Genomic DNA, 14,747 nt, shown 5'->3' with positions numbered 1-14,747 from the left:
CTGAATTGTCAGAAAGAAAGAATAGTAGGGGATCAGCAGTGTTAAGAAAAATTTCCCATATGTTTACAGGCAGATGCATCTGTCATTTGCTGTTCTAGAAATAAGACAATGCTATCAACTACTTAAAAACAAAATGAAACTTGTAACCTGACCTCAAGCTGGGGCACTCAGGTGTCTGCAGAGATTGAGAGTTCATGAGGAGTACAATATTACTAAGAAAGGAGGGGAAGAAATGTCCTTTCCTGTCAGAGATTGTGCTTGGTAAACCATGCCCTGCCATAAGGTTTTTGAGGTGTTCTTAACATTAATTGTAGATGTTGACAGGATGAAGTTTATTTGGCGCTTACCTGTGGCTACTGCAAGGACAGATGAGGGCAGACTGTTGGACTCTGACGTAGAAAACAATGTCCAAGACACATTCAGCTGAAGAGGTGAAACTCCAGTGACGACTTTGAGTGAAACCCAGTTTAGCACTGGTGCATTTACAGCCTACACAGGCCCTCTGTCAGCAACTTTTCTCCTTAAACTGCAAACCAGGTAAGAATTGTGAAATGGGTTAAGAGAACAAGGAACAGCATTAAGGAAGGCAAGTTTCTGACCAAGTCTCTTCTGTGAAACAATTACAGAGGCTTGGCTAGCAAACAGTGTGGTAGGAACTTGTATTTTCATTACAGGATAGATAAGTCAGCTAATGGGATTTTTCTTTCACTCATGAAAGACAGCATCTCAAGGAAACCTACCATGAAGATCAGCTGGAACAACACAAAACCTTCAGCACCTTGAAAACCCCAGGGCTTTTTACCCAGCAGAGTGGAAGCACTGCACCCTGGCCAGTGACTAACAGGCTATAAATTTCTGCTGAGCCCAACTAGACAGGAGTCTCAGCTTGGTCATTAATTATTCAGCAAACATATTCAACCTTAATCCCCAGGCTGAGGGATTCAATCTCTGGCCCCACAGTGATGGCAAGGCCAATGCCATTTGGCATAAAAAGCTTATTTGGGTTTTTTTTTCCCTAATTCACACTCTAATTTTCAGCCCATGTCATGCATATTCACTACCAGCAGCCTCAGCTTTTGAAAAATGCCAAGACCATGGCCCTGCCCACAGTAACCAACACAGAGCAAGGGAAGGGAACCCAACCCAAGGATTAATTCCCCTGTGCCTACGGGTGTGACAGGAGAGCAGTTCCATGAAAGAGGACAGAGGCCACACCCATGGAAAACGACCACTCCTGCTGCCAGGCCAGGAGAAGGACCCTGCAACCAGCTTTCTCCCAGATGGACTGACTCCCTGGCCTCCTTCCTGTCTCAACAGCACATTACTGCACTCCTCCAAAATCTACCAAGCCATGGTAGATGGCTGCCAGAAAAGAGGTTTGCCCTAAAGGCCACCTTCAGGAAAGCAAGCAATCTCAAAAGCCTGACTTCCTTTGTATTCTATTTTTTTTTAACTTTAGCATCTTTTAATCTCCACTTCCAAGCAGTCAGTACCAAGGGCACTGTTCACAGCTCTGCTCAGCAGCGAGGATGAAGAACAAGCTGTGCTGTGGCTACTGGGCTGTGCAAGTCTGTACTTGGCATTGGTGTAATTGGGCTGATGTGGAAACCCATCTGGTGGGTAGCAATTTCCACAACTGAATTCCTCAGAGGCAGTGTGGTTAGCCTGAAAGCCAGATCTGATCTGGCTCAGCTCATACCACTGCCTTCAGACAGCAGCTGGGACGTGAGAAAGTCTGGATTAGCATTACCTCTGTTCAGTGTATCACTTCTCAGTAGAAAAGTTTTCTTCTTGTTTGGGTTCTGTGTAGCTCCAGGAGTAACAGGAGCCTCAAAACATCTCACCTAAAGGTGAAACAGGCTCACAGGACTGGATGGAAGAGACACTAAGACTATTATTCCTTCTCTTTATATATGCCTTTTTAAACAACCTCAGTTATAAGGAAAAAAAATCCCCACGACACAGAGCTAGAGCTGAGAAGCACATTGAGAATTTTGGAGGACAGCAGCCAGAACAAGATTGAACATGCAGGTTTAAAACAACAAAACAAATTGAAACAACTTCCAAAGCTTGAAAGCTTCAAGTTATCAGAGCTTCACCATCTGACAAGCCAGCATACCTAGCTGCCACACCTGCAAGGCTAACACCAAAGATTTATATTCTCCCTCTCCTTTCAACATTTTCTATCAACCAGTAGCCATGAAAACTGAGTTTGGCACACAAATCCCATCCTGCCTCCAGAATAAATCTTTAAGGCCACAGATGAGTTGATAGAGCTGTGGGCCCAGGCAACAGGAGACCCAGCCAGAACAGAGCTTTGCCACGTGAACAAATCTGAGCAAAGAAACCTGCAAGCTGTTGCTGCAAGTACTGGTGCAGCTATTTCCTTAACACTAAATCAAGGAGCAAATCAGTCAGAATTCATTTTCAGTGCTTGGGCCACTTAGCCAAGACAAGAACTGCCTAAAAGCTTTGGGCCAGGGAGTCATTGCTCCAATACTAGGAGAAATCTCCAAATGAAACTCCTCCAAGCAATGAGGGTCAGTGCTGGAGAGCTGTACTGACTTGGCCCACCATTGCTCCATCTGGAAATGATTTGTGCATATTCAAGTGGTCTGTGTGAGCAAAGGAACAAATTAATGGCATGGAGTCAAATCCTCAGGGGAAAAAGCCATCCCAACCCCAAGGCAGCATTAACCATTAACTGGTTTACTAATCTCATTTGTCAGGAAAACTTGCAAGCTAAGTAGAGCTGCAGTAAATGACTTGAAATCCACAGAGTCCAATTTAACAAATAAGTGAGCCTATATTAGCATGTCATCCTGTCACACTTTCCTGCATCCTCTCCACTGTCTTACTTGAAGGACAGAAAAATAGAAAAATTAGTGATAAACTGCATGTAACTTTTTTAAAGTTCTACAACTTTTGAGGCATCAATAAGACCTTGCAGTTGACAATTAAAGAAAAGGAAGATGAACAAGCAGCTAAAACAGACAACAGATAAAATGCTGGAATTCTCTAGGATTCAAAAGCATCATAGCCAGAGATTCTCTTTTCCCTTTTGGTCTGAACTTCCAGTTACCTATTTTGCGTGAGGAAAGCTCCCCATCCCTTTTGGAACCTGCCTGAGGCTGACTGCACAGAGCTGCCAATAATTATTTCATGCCACAACATCCAGAACCAGAGCAAAATACTCTGCAACACAGTAATGACAAGGCAAATAACAAATAACATTTTATTTAATTTACAGTGATATCTTTGAGTAGCAAAGGAACCATGACATATAGGAGCCTGTAATAAAAGTTCATGTGTCTTATCTTTATAAAATATATGAAATCATACACTCAACATAAACAAATGTGCTCTTTGAAGACATTTTAAAAATGTCATGTCTTGGTAACTATTATTTTTACTTACTGATGTCTGTTCTGCGTTGCTATTCCACTCTGAAATATAATTTAATTGTCAGCATGATAGTTTTTCTATCCATCAGTATCTTCCAAACCTAAAATGATCATAGAATCATAGAATGGATTGGGTAGGGAGGGACCTTAAAGACCATTTAGTTCCAGTCCCCTGGTCCACTAGACCAGGTTGCTGAGAGCCCCATCCAACTTGTCGTTGAATACTTCCAGGGATGGGGCATCCACAGCTACTCCAGGCAACTTGTGCCAGGGCCTTAGCACCCTCACATTGTGTTAAAAATGGTGGCTAGCAAAGCATAATTTCCAGGACTCTTACGTTGAGTCACGGATCAGCCAAATACTTGACTTCAAAAGCTATTTATCTTGCAAACAAACATACTACTACTGCTCTTTACAACTGAAAAAACAAGCACCCTATTAAAAAATTAACCTACCCCTCCATCCCTCTTTCTTGCCCCCCACCCCACCCATTCCAAGCCTCAAAGAATCATTTTTTTAAAAATTCATATTTGGCAACACTTAATGTCTTTATACAGATTAAGATCTTCAATCCACAGTCCAGCTCTTTACCGATTAAAAGCAGTCACAAAAGTAGAGACAAGTGACTAGAACAAAAATCCATGGATACCATGTACACCTTCTTGGCGTTCAATGCACAAAACTATAAAAACTGAACATAATTTTGTGGAATAAGTCCTCTCTTGCCATTTAATGTGCCTTCTAGCCATCCTGGCTCTCTGGAAAATTGCACTGCAAAAGAAAAAGGGAGAAAATTAATGCATCTTTTTATGTTTGAATTAGTACTTTTCAGCTTTAGCTCTGTGACACCAGGCAAGGCATCCATAAAAACTTCCCTTCATCTGCAATCACCAGTTAAGGAATCTGGCTAGGAAAGATAAAGAAGATTATTAACTTGACTTAAATACTTCATAATATACTTCTGCAAAGCCTGCGTGGGGAAATAGCTTTTTAGGTGCAGGAGACTTCATTAAGGAAATGGTTAATGGAGCTTAGGACAGATTTATAAAATAGAAAAATATGTGCCTTAGGGGAGAAGTCAAAATCCATATCAAACAGTGGAAAACATTTTCAGTAGGTGGGGCAAAACAAGAGCAATAAGCTGTCTTGAGCAGAAGTGATGAATCTGGAAGCTGAGAACCACAGAAGCACAGCAAAGGACCTTACTTGGCGTGAAAAGTAGGCATGGAAATGTTTATAGGGGAAATAGAAGTGAGCCAGATGTCACTCCAAGTATCATCTCTTCAGAATAGAGCTGCTAATAGAAGTGACCAGTGGACAAAATCTGAATCATTCTTCTGATTAAATCCTCTCTCTAAAATTCAAATACATAGTGCAATTCACAAAACACAGAGCAAAGGCTTGAACTGCTCATTGTGCCATCCTAAATGTTTACCACTGCTGATCCCAAAGTTTATGCAAGAGTATCCATGAATATAAAATAAGAAATATTTCATTTTGGACTCTCGATGCCCCAGAAGTTACTCTGTGAGCAAGAGAACTAATGAAATCTGACTTCCTGTATATATATGTTGACCACCTTTGACAGGAAGTTAAAAAAGCAGCATAAGCCTCCTTTCTTTGGAAAACAGACTAAAAAGTCCTCAAATTCCCTTCTGAGGTGTCTTTTAAGGATATAATACAGATACCTATTTACCTATGTAACTGTAAGATCCCACCCTTTTTAGGAACCTATGGAACTCTCTACTGTACTAATTTATCCTCACAGTGCTTCTGAGCCAGACAGTATTTAGAGAAGACGTCAGACAAATGCTGAAACGTGCTGCCAGCCATGTCAGTGCTTTATTTAAAACACATTAACACATTGGGAAATGTGATATTTGTAGCCTCCTACAAAAAGATTCCAAAGGAAAAACATGCATAGACAATTACCTTTTAGGATCTGTGCTCACACAGTAACTTACATTACCATTAGTAATTAGCAGGCCCTCCTCTCCCTTTGTCCTTTCTATTCCATAATTACAGAGTACACATGCATTTGAAACTGCATGGCTGACACCACCACAAACCTCTCTCCAGAAGCTGTAATTCTGCATTTCCAGCAAATGCACCAGCAGCCAGCCAAACCCCTCCCTGAGGTCCCCCATACCTATGGAGCACATCTGTATTACAGGAAACAACTCCAAAAAAAAAAAAAAGGACAGATTAGGAAGAAAAGCAACTAGAAAGCATAGAAGTAGGAATTTCTTCCTGTCCTCTGGTGCTTAACCTTAATTTCCATTAGAAATAGGGTAGAAACCACTGGCATATGAGTGTCTATAAATCCAAGGCCTGTTCAAACTGAGGGGAGCCCTCATCTGAGGGAATCGTACTGAAATTAAAATTTACCTAAAATTTACACAGAGGAGGAAATGCTCAAACTATGCTGAATCACATCACTCAAAACAACAGCAAGCTTCCAAAGAAATATTTTCCAAGCAAGTTTGATAAGATAATGGTGAGCTCTGCACCCTGCAGCACCTTCATGGCCCAGCAGTTGGGTTTGAGTGACAAACACCATTTTCATGCCAGAAGACAAGACCTAGCTGGTACAACTGAGCTCTGGGCTTAGGAAATTAAATATTGCCCATTTACATTACACAGCTCAGGGCCTCACTTGTTGGCAGACAGTTCTTATAGACTCTAGGAAGACTGAAGAAGGAATTATCACTCAATTACACCTAAGGTCACAATTTCTAGAGATCTTCGTTTTTTAGAAAAACCCAGCAAAAAGTAATTCTTAATGTCCAGCAGTTGTGGTGACTGTCACAGCAGGGAAGGTTTCTGCCCCCACTGCAATCACCTTGTGCAAGAAGAAGTAAGATACTTGTGTACATCACTGACTGCTTCTGTAGGGAAAAGATATTAATGAAGGTGCCACCCAAAAGTAAAGCTGCTTTAAGCTCCACTGATCCCATTTACTTTGCTAATCCACGTCCAAAGTACAGTGTACAACAGCATGTGTTCCTTTAAAATCAAAACCACTTAACCGCACAAACCCCATTCCTCTATTGAGCACAGCTCTTCTTAAACCCAGGACATGGCCTATTTCTGAAAAAAATACCCTGCTCAAGAGAAGACATCTGTAGTGTCCCCTTTCTGTCATTTCTTCTTAGTCAACAACAATTACAGTTCTTAGCACTTTCTCAGGCCTGCCTCATGTAAAAACACCTTGATGCACAAACTACACGCTTGGCCTTAAAACTACAACTCATTACTAGAGCAATCATCCCATAGGACTAAGGTTCATGTTGGCACGGGACAAGAGGGAAAATACTTGTAGTATAAAAGATACAGAGCAGAGAACGAAACAGTAAATATTTTCAGCAAGATTTAATGAGTGCATAGCAAGACTGCATGACAAGATAAGCACAGAACCACCACTAAAAGCCATCACCTCTTAGGCCAGTGCAAATAGCAGCCGAGTTGAGAGCTCAGAGGGGGACAGTGACTTCCTCAGTACCTGCTGCAAGGCCTTTTCAGCAGTCTCACTCATGGACGCAATGTGCAGGGAAGGAAGATGTCTGAGCATCAGTATGACAGCAAGTGCTATGGAACAATCACCCCAGTTCAAATGGGCCAACAAAATCTACAGACTTGGAACTTGCCATGAGATCTGATTTCTTCTAATCAAGAAACACCATCGGGTCAACTTGGTATTTGCAGCATTGCCTCTTACTTTTCTGTATTCTCCACAGATTTGATATTGCCAATGTTATTATTTTCTAACTGCAAATACATAAAATTTGCAAGCAGCTCTTCCCACAGACCCAATGCCATAAGCAGACTTTGCTCTGCTCTGGCAGCTCGAATGTTTCACAGATCTCAACCACAATGAAAGCAAGACTTACTTCCTCAGCAGTATTAGTTCATTGGCTGGGTGCCACTAACTTCAGCAAGACTGAATCAGACACTGATTCACACTGATTTCCACATCTTTGTGGAAACTGGCTTTTTTGGAAGCAAATCTGACCTGCAGGTGCCTGGCAGAAGAGGGCCTCCCTTTCTCAGGGCTGTCAATCAGAGTAAAAACCTCAAAAAGCAACACAAATGAGGATTACTGAGAGCAACAGAAATCTCTCTGCTAAAACCACTTTAGCACTAGAACTCACTTCATAGAACTCAATGATGCTGACCAACTTTTCATCAGGAAATTCAATTAAAGCAACCAAATGTGCCTGCAAGCCCTCCATGTTTAGAAATCCCTTTGGGTTTTTGAAACAATCCCTGTGGGTTGAGTTGATTGCAGAAATGGAGAAATATTTATCATGCTTAAGGTTAGCCTGGAATTTGAAATTTCAAAACTTGCTGTTTCCTTTAATTATGCTGTGATAAGCAGAATTATCTTGTGGACAGAACACAGGACTAGGTGTCAGGGACTCTTCTCCCCATGAATGTTTCCAAGTGCTCTGAACTACACAGATGAAAGGTGCATCAGGAAGTAGCTCTATATCCACTTTTACCCCAGCATAAGAACCATTTGCACATACAGTGCAATGCAGTATTTTGGGAGTACCTCGTCCCTTTGATGTAAATCCTGGATTGGTTAGGACCATAAAGACAGACAGTGCAGGAGCCACAGCGTGAATTAGCACTCTCACAGGGCAGAGAGTGCCCTGGAGTCAAAACCAGGAACATTAACTAAGGCTGGCACTTTGTTACAATGGGGGAGAGAGATGGGGATGACAAGGGTTGTGTGAATGTGGCTTTTTGTATTCCTTTTATACTTGGTGGGGACTATGGGTGCCCCACTTTTCCTCAGGAACAAAACACTCTCTCAGTTTTCTTCATGTTTTCTCTCCTCTAACAGATTTTAAGAATTGTAAAAAGCCTTGATAAGAGCTATCTTGACAAGTTTTCAGGAAGCCTTCCTGCTAGCAGTTCTGCCAAGGAATTTTTATTGTGTAAATACTATTTAACCTATCTGAAACACTTCTGAGTGAAATTCCCATTTACTGACTATTAAGCAGTCTCTTTCAAGAACCAGAAATTTAATAACACTTGGCTCCAAGACTGGCAAAATTCCAGTGCCAGGCAGTCTGATTCTTCTTTCCCTGATTATTGGGAATATCTGCCTCAACAACAGACATGCTCATCCAGCATATGTTTCTCAATCTCAGATCCTACTCTGCTTCTTCTCTTATTTGCCCTTATCCAGCTGCAAACTCTTCAAGCTTTGCTTCCAACCACTTGAATTATATTGTTATGTGCTGTCAATAATATAGCCTGTAACAACTGGGAAATAAAAATATTGGCACAGCCTAAGGCAAATTGAATTGAAGATTAAAAAAAAAATCTAGTGGATATTGTTCAAATTACATTATTCATTTTCTTACACAATTCAATTAAATAGAAAGCTTTGCCTTTTCTTTTTAACTTACCAGATGGTGCCTCAGCATTTATATTCTATGGCACTTTAATGGAAAGACTGTGGGATTTGTGGAAGCACAATGTATATGCAGTACTGAAAACACCTGAATGTGGAAATGCTAAGGTTCAATACAGATTCCTATCAGGTGATGCAAAGCTTAACTTAAAATATTAGCAAATCTAACCTTGGTAGACCGAGACAGATTTTTTTACCCTGTTTAGAAACAGGAAACAGAGATGGGAGCAAAGGTTAAACTCACCTTCTTGCACCAGTATTACATTTAGCAGCTATGACAGGTGCAAGACTACTTCCCTAAATGCCATTATCCTGTCTGAGGCTGGAGCAGCCAGAAAGATTCATCCAGAGTAATTACAGGTGAGACAGAACCACTGCAATCAACATCTATGGACCAAGAGAGACACGCCAAGAACGGGGAAGGGAACAGGAAAAAGGAAACAAAGCAGAAAAGAAAGGAAAGAAAAAGGGGGAAAAAAAAGAGACAGGATTAGAAAGTGAGACAGGCTGGGTGGAGAAAGGAGAGACGGATAAAACCTTCACTAATGGAAGCAGCACTCTTTAGTAGACATTAATTTAACAGTTACTTTAATGGTTGATACTAGCTGTATGTCAACTTGATTGATGCATTGTCACTTTGATAGTTAAGGTTACTGGTAGAGCTGCAGAATTGATGTATTATTACTTTAATTCTTCATTTGGGGGCTTTATTAGGGCATATGGGAATTTAAATTGAGTAACTAAAGAACCTGAATTGATTCACTGCAATCTGATTTCAGCACAGACACAGGGGTGCCTGATACAAAAAGAAAAGGCCCATGTCGAGGCATTTCAGAGGTTTCAAATGTGGAGACAGCCATGAAAAGTGCCTTCCATGACATAACCTACTGGGAAAAGTTATGAAATTACCATTACATACACTTACTGCCTTATTGCTTGCACACTCTCCCCATTTTTCCTGCCAATCCACAGCCTATCTGAGGGTGAGAGCCCTGCAGAGCAAGGACAACACCTGTGAAATAACCAGGATACAGCAGAACAAATCAAACCTAATGTGTTCAAGGAAATGTGAGCTTTGCCATCAGAAATCTGCAATTGGGTTTTCCAAATGCAAGCCATGCAACCTTTTTCCCAGGCTTTGGACCTTATTTTTCTGATGACATGGAAAAAGTTACAGTTGAAATATTTCTCTACAGATGCCAGAGTCAAATTCCATACTTGTTTTGGGGCAATCCAACTCTCCAGTTGAAAAAGTCAACTGAGGCTGCAATGCACCAAATCATGGGGGCTTTGCCACCACTTCCTGAGTTCTCATACAAGGAGAGAATCTTAACAATTGCTCTCACACAAAAAAATTACATACAAGGAACTACTACTTGAAAGACTTGCTTACCCCAAGCTAACACAGCCCTTGCTGTTCTACAGCAGAAAGGCCTTTCCCAGACACCAAATCTTTTGCACCATGCACTAGATTTTCTTTTCTGTACACAGTTTGATGTCTGCTGAAGAGCCCTATCAGTCATGTTTTAAAAAAATTAAATTAAAATATCTGGTGTTAAGGACTTTTAAAAGAACAATCGCTTAGCTAATTCATCTTTAAAAGGTTTCCCACTTAACTTGATTCAGACATGTTTTGCCTACAAGGCAGCTCTAATAGGAAACATCAAGAATGATTTTGTATAGTGGGTGCTAGTAGGGAAGAACCTAGTGAAGACCCCAAACCACTTTATGCTGGGAAAAAAAAAAAAGCTGAAGTCTGGACTAAGCTTGCTATTTACATGTTTGGGAGGAGACAGGGGACAGGAATATCCTATTATACATACAATTTAAAAAAATTGCTAAGCTTCCCATTCTTCATCTTCAGAATTTTATTACAGTAGTCATTGGCATGAGGTTTAAAAACTAAAACCTCTCCTATCAGTTTGAAGTCCCTGTGCATTTGCTGAAGGGTAGATCCATGGAAGCTCATTCAGAACAGTCTTGAGCACAGGAATCACCTTCTGGATGCTCACATGTAATGCTATATTTGGATCCACAAAAATCATTTAACACAGGCCTTCATTCCACACCTCAGTGAATATTCCATTTTCTACAAGTACCTGCACACACTAATGCAGACCTCGATCTAAATCAGTAAAAACACTCTTTTTTCTTCCATTGTTCACCTGATTTATCTGGCACTCTGTTTGCTTCAGAATCCTGAAGATTTTTTTTTTCTTTGAAGGAAAACCCCTGTGTTATTTTACAACAAGAGTTCACATTTAAAAAAATTCAGTTTCATAGGCCAAGGTGTTCTCTTCTATTACTAAAAAACCTTTTTTTTTTTGTTATCACAACAGATCTAAATGATGCTGAAAAATTATACCAGTTGGAAGACTATTCACCCAAAAATCCAAAACATTGCCTCACAGTACTAAGGATATGTTAAGTAGCTTCTTCATACCAGAAAATATCTCCATCACCAACTATGTGCCATCAGCAATGTTGGCAGAATAGCAGTCAGGCTTGTATTTTTATCCAAAGCCATTTTAGCAGTTTTGTCAATTTGTTTTTCATTGCTTTATATTTACTTAAGCAGCACTTACCATCTTCAAATATTGCTCCTATCTGAAATGACAATTCAGAGCTGTGTTCTGCTTCACATGGATAAACTGCTCTTGCTTTTCGGTGGGCAACACTGAAAAATGAAATTATGAATTATAGCAACTTTTTACTATTATGAAGACACTTCAACCATTCTCTCTTCATTCACATTTGGAGATGACTAAAACTTTAAACACAATCTCACATGCATCATTACAGGCTTATAATTCATACACAGCCAAAGCTGAAGCTTCACAGCTTACTGTTGGCATTTCTGAATATCATACTCCCAACTTTCTGCACACTTATTTTTATGACAAACTCAACTTTTGACTACAGTTACATTTTCTTCATGTGCTAGTCAGCAATGAACTCAATAGCAGACAAAATATAATATACTTCAAAAATCCAACCAGTAATATAAACAGGATTTTTTATCAAGTGTTGGAAAGAATTGTGAATATACCAAACTACTTAATTAGAAAGGCAAATATTACTAAATTTGAAGGGAAAAGCTAAGATGGTGAAGACCTTCAAATAAACAAACTCAAAATACTTCAAAACATGGAAAACAACAGGGAAGGAAGCAGAAACAGGATGGAAGGAAAGCTGAACAAAAGAGTGAAAGAAAAGAATGAAACCACAGAAAAAGGAAGAAAGTATAGGATGAGAAACTTAAATCTGGCAAAGGTGGAAGAATCTGTATTTTAAAAGACTCTGAGAGGAACACTGCAAGAGAGAGACACTCTAAATTGTCCACCCGTTGTAAATACAGCCCTCCTGTATTAACCAGCAGACCACTGGCTCAGTGTGTGCCTTCCACCAAGGAAGGTGTTCAAAGGAAAAGTAAGATGAGGTAGACAAGTATTTTATTCTGTTAAAATTGCTACGGTTGCATTTCCTGGTATGAGATAATAATTCACATGCCACAGGAGACTATTGTCATAAAGATACAGAAAAAGGAGGCAAATAAAGAGCCAGCAAAAGTTGAAGTGCACACCATACCTTTCCACTGCTCTGTCAGTGCCAGTGGCAGGGCTGGGGAAGAAGAAAGTGGGTAGGGCAGCATCTGTGGCAGCTGGGTTAGCAGATGGAATGTTCATCCATGAGACCATCGATGGGCGGCTTTGAGCAGGACTAAGAGGAAATACATTCCAGGCAGAATTAACAACATTAATAAAATTTCTTATCTTACCAAAATATTTGAGTCAATATCACTGGATAACCTGTTTGATTTTTCAAATTCAAACCAAATCATATTGTCCAGCTGACTTTGCAGAAATGGCCATTGTATGATTCTGCACTCCTCCCTGGAATTCTTTTTTCTGCATGCCCTACATCCTAAGCTAAGGAGAATTACCTGAAATGCATGGCATAAACAATAAAAGGACAAAATTCCCCATTCCTTATCTAATAAAGACAGACAAAGTGATATTTCATAGAGCAGGCTATTATTTGAGCTGCCACTCTGCCTTTACAAGTTTTGATGAATCTATTTAAAAATCTCCTCAGTGCTGTACAACTGAGAAGACTTCCAAAGAGGCTGCAGCTATTCCAGCACTGGGATCATGATTCCGGCTCTGGATTGAGATCTTCATGGAACTGTGCAAACACTGTCTCAGTGGCTGCCCCCACCAATGCATTGCTCAAATACGTATCAAGTTAATGGCTGAACACAAAGTTGCCACAAGAGGAGAAATAGCAGACAAAATTTAAAACTTGCATTAGTAAACACACAAAGTTGTCCCCAATATAAAGAACATTTCTAATTTTACACCTTAAAAGAACTGAAGTGGTCCAGCACTGGAAGGCTTTCCTTCTTTGCATGGACAAAACAACAAATAGTCCAAAAGCTGGCTGTCAGCATGTCTTTGGAACAAAGAGCTAGACTTCAAGCAGTTTCTAAGCAGAAGCAGAATTAAAATAATTTGCAATATATAACAATTACACAGCAATTGTTCCCCCAGAAGCAGAGGCTTCCCAATATAGGATTTATAACTTTGTCTTACTCCAAGATTAACTTCTTAGATACCATTGATCCGAAAACACCACCAAAATCTAAGACCTCAGTCAAGGTTTTTGTGGGAGTCTAAATGCACACCTAATCAAGATGGAGCAAACACAAGCAAAAAGAGGAATGAAGAATCAGCCCAGTAATAATTGTAGATTAATAAAGAAAGCAGGAAACCTAACTTAGATAGCTAATTTTTATCTTATCATACACCCTTATATTTAATTTCTGGAAGAAATTATCATAATTTGTTGTTTGCATAACATGATTTACAATCAAATTCAACTTTTATGAACTCGTATCTCATAGTCATTCTAGCAATTACATAGTTAAGCAGGCATTTATTTTTATTATTTTTTTTAAATTTAGGACATTATAATGTCACATTCCTTATTACAAGACAATGGCTTTTCCTTTGGAAACATATCAGATGGCATTTGAATAAAAACTGGAATTCAGAGTTTAAAAAACAGCATTCTATGGTTAATTCCACTAGTAAAAATGAAACTTAAATGTACTGGAATCATAACCAGAAGGGTTTATCAAAACATGCTCTGCTTTTAAAAATTATCACATTTACCAAATAAGGAAAGGAATCATATGTATTAAATTGAATGATGAGCGGGATTATGCTGCCTGGAAACGTATTTTATGCTTATCTTGGGAAGAGGATGTCCAGTCATCTTTTCTGCCTAGGAATCCTCCACTGCACAATTTTTAACATCTTCCAATAATGACATACATTTAGGAACAGCACCTAATTTTAGGGTTTTCTTTAACTTGTCTTCTTCCTCCCATTTTTACCTAATAATTGAAAAATTTTCCTCAGATAAAAGAAAAATCTTCAGCTAAAAGACTTCCTTCAGAGATAAACAAAAAAACCCTGAAAACTACAGCATTTGGATCATTTTCTCTAAATACTGAGGATAAAACAGTTCTCAGTGCTACGGTAAAGTTTATAAAGTTTGCCAGAAAGTAAATGATTTCTACATCATTTCCCACTCATAATGTCTACATGCAGAATTAATTTTAACTCAGCAGGTGAACAGAAGAAAAAAGTTTTTTAAAAGTGAATTTAAAAGAAGTATCATACTTGCACAGACTAAACTCTTCTACTTAAAACAGTCCTGAGACTTAGAGAAAAAGTATTTTCCATGCTATTTATTAAATTCAAATCAATCTCTTGGGTAGGGGGTTGGAATGACATGATCCTTAAAGTCCCTTCCAACGTAAACCATTCCATGATTCTGTGATTAGGATTGGTGTTAGGCTCATTTCTGAAACGTGTAAACCAGAAAAAACTGAAAACAGAAAAATAGCACTC

The 14,747-nt window shown here is 39.5% G+C and overlaps 1 protein-coding gene across 4 annotated transcripts in view; it reads right to left on the bottom strand.

Annotated features, from left to right (window-relative positions):
* Positions 1–3,217: 3,217 nt before the first annotated feature.
* The window catches only part of ARHGAP10 (Rho GTPase activating protein 10), a 136,724-nt gene continuing 125,194 nt past the window's right edge, over positions 3,218–14,747 (bottom strand). For 2 of the 4 annotated variants that reach the window (XM_072928715.1, XM_030271886.4), the window contains 3 exons: positions 12,418–12,549; positions 11,415–11,506; positions 3,218–4,175 (listed from right to left, as the gene is read on the bottom strand). In XM_072928715.1, coding sequence (XP_072784816.1) covers positions 4,087–4,175; positions 11,415–11,506; positions 12,418–12,549 — 313 coding nt within the window. In that variant the 3' untranslated portion in view covers positions 3,218–4,086. Of the gene's footprint in view, positions 4,176–9,748; positions 9,842–11,414; positions 11,507–12,417; positions 12,550–14,747 lie in introns of all 4 variants that reach the window. The other 2 variants (XM_072928716.1, XM_072928717.1) reach the window with 2 other exon arrangements.

This window comes from Taeniopygia guttata, chromosome 4, assembly GCF_048771995.1.
Source record: "Taeniopygia guttata chromosome 4, bTaeGut7.mat, whole genome shotgun sequence".
Lineage (NCBI taxonomy): Eukaryota > Metazoa > Chordata > Aves > Passeriformes > Estrildidae > Taeniopygia > Taeniopygia guttata.
The sequence above is the reverse complement of the archived record's forward strand: the minus strand, read 5'-3'. Positions and strand labels throughout refer to the sequence as shown.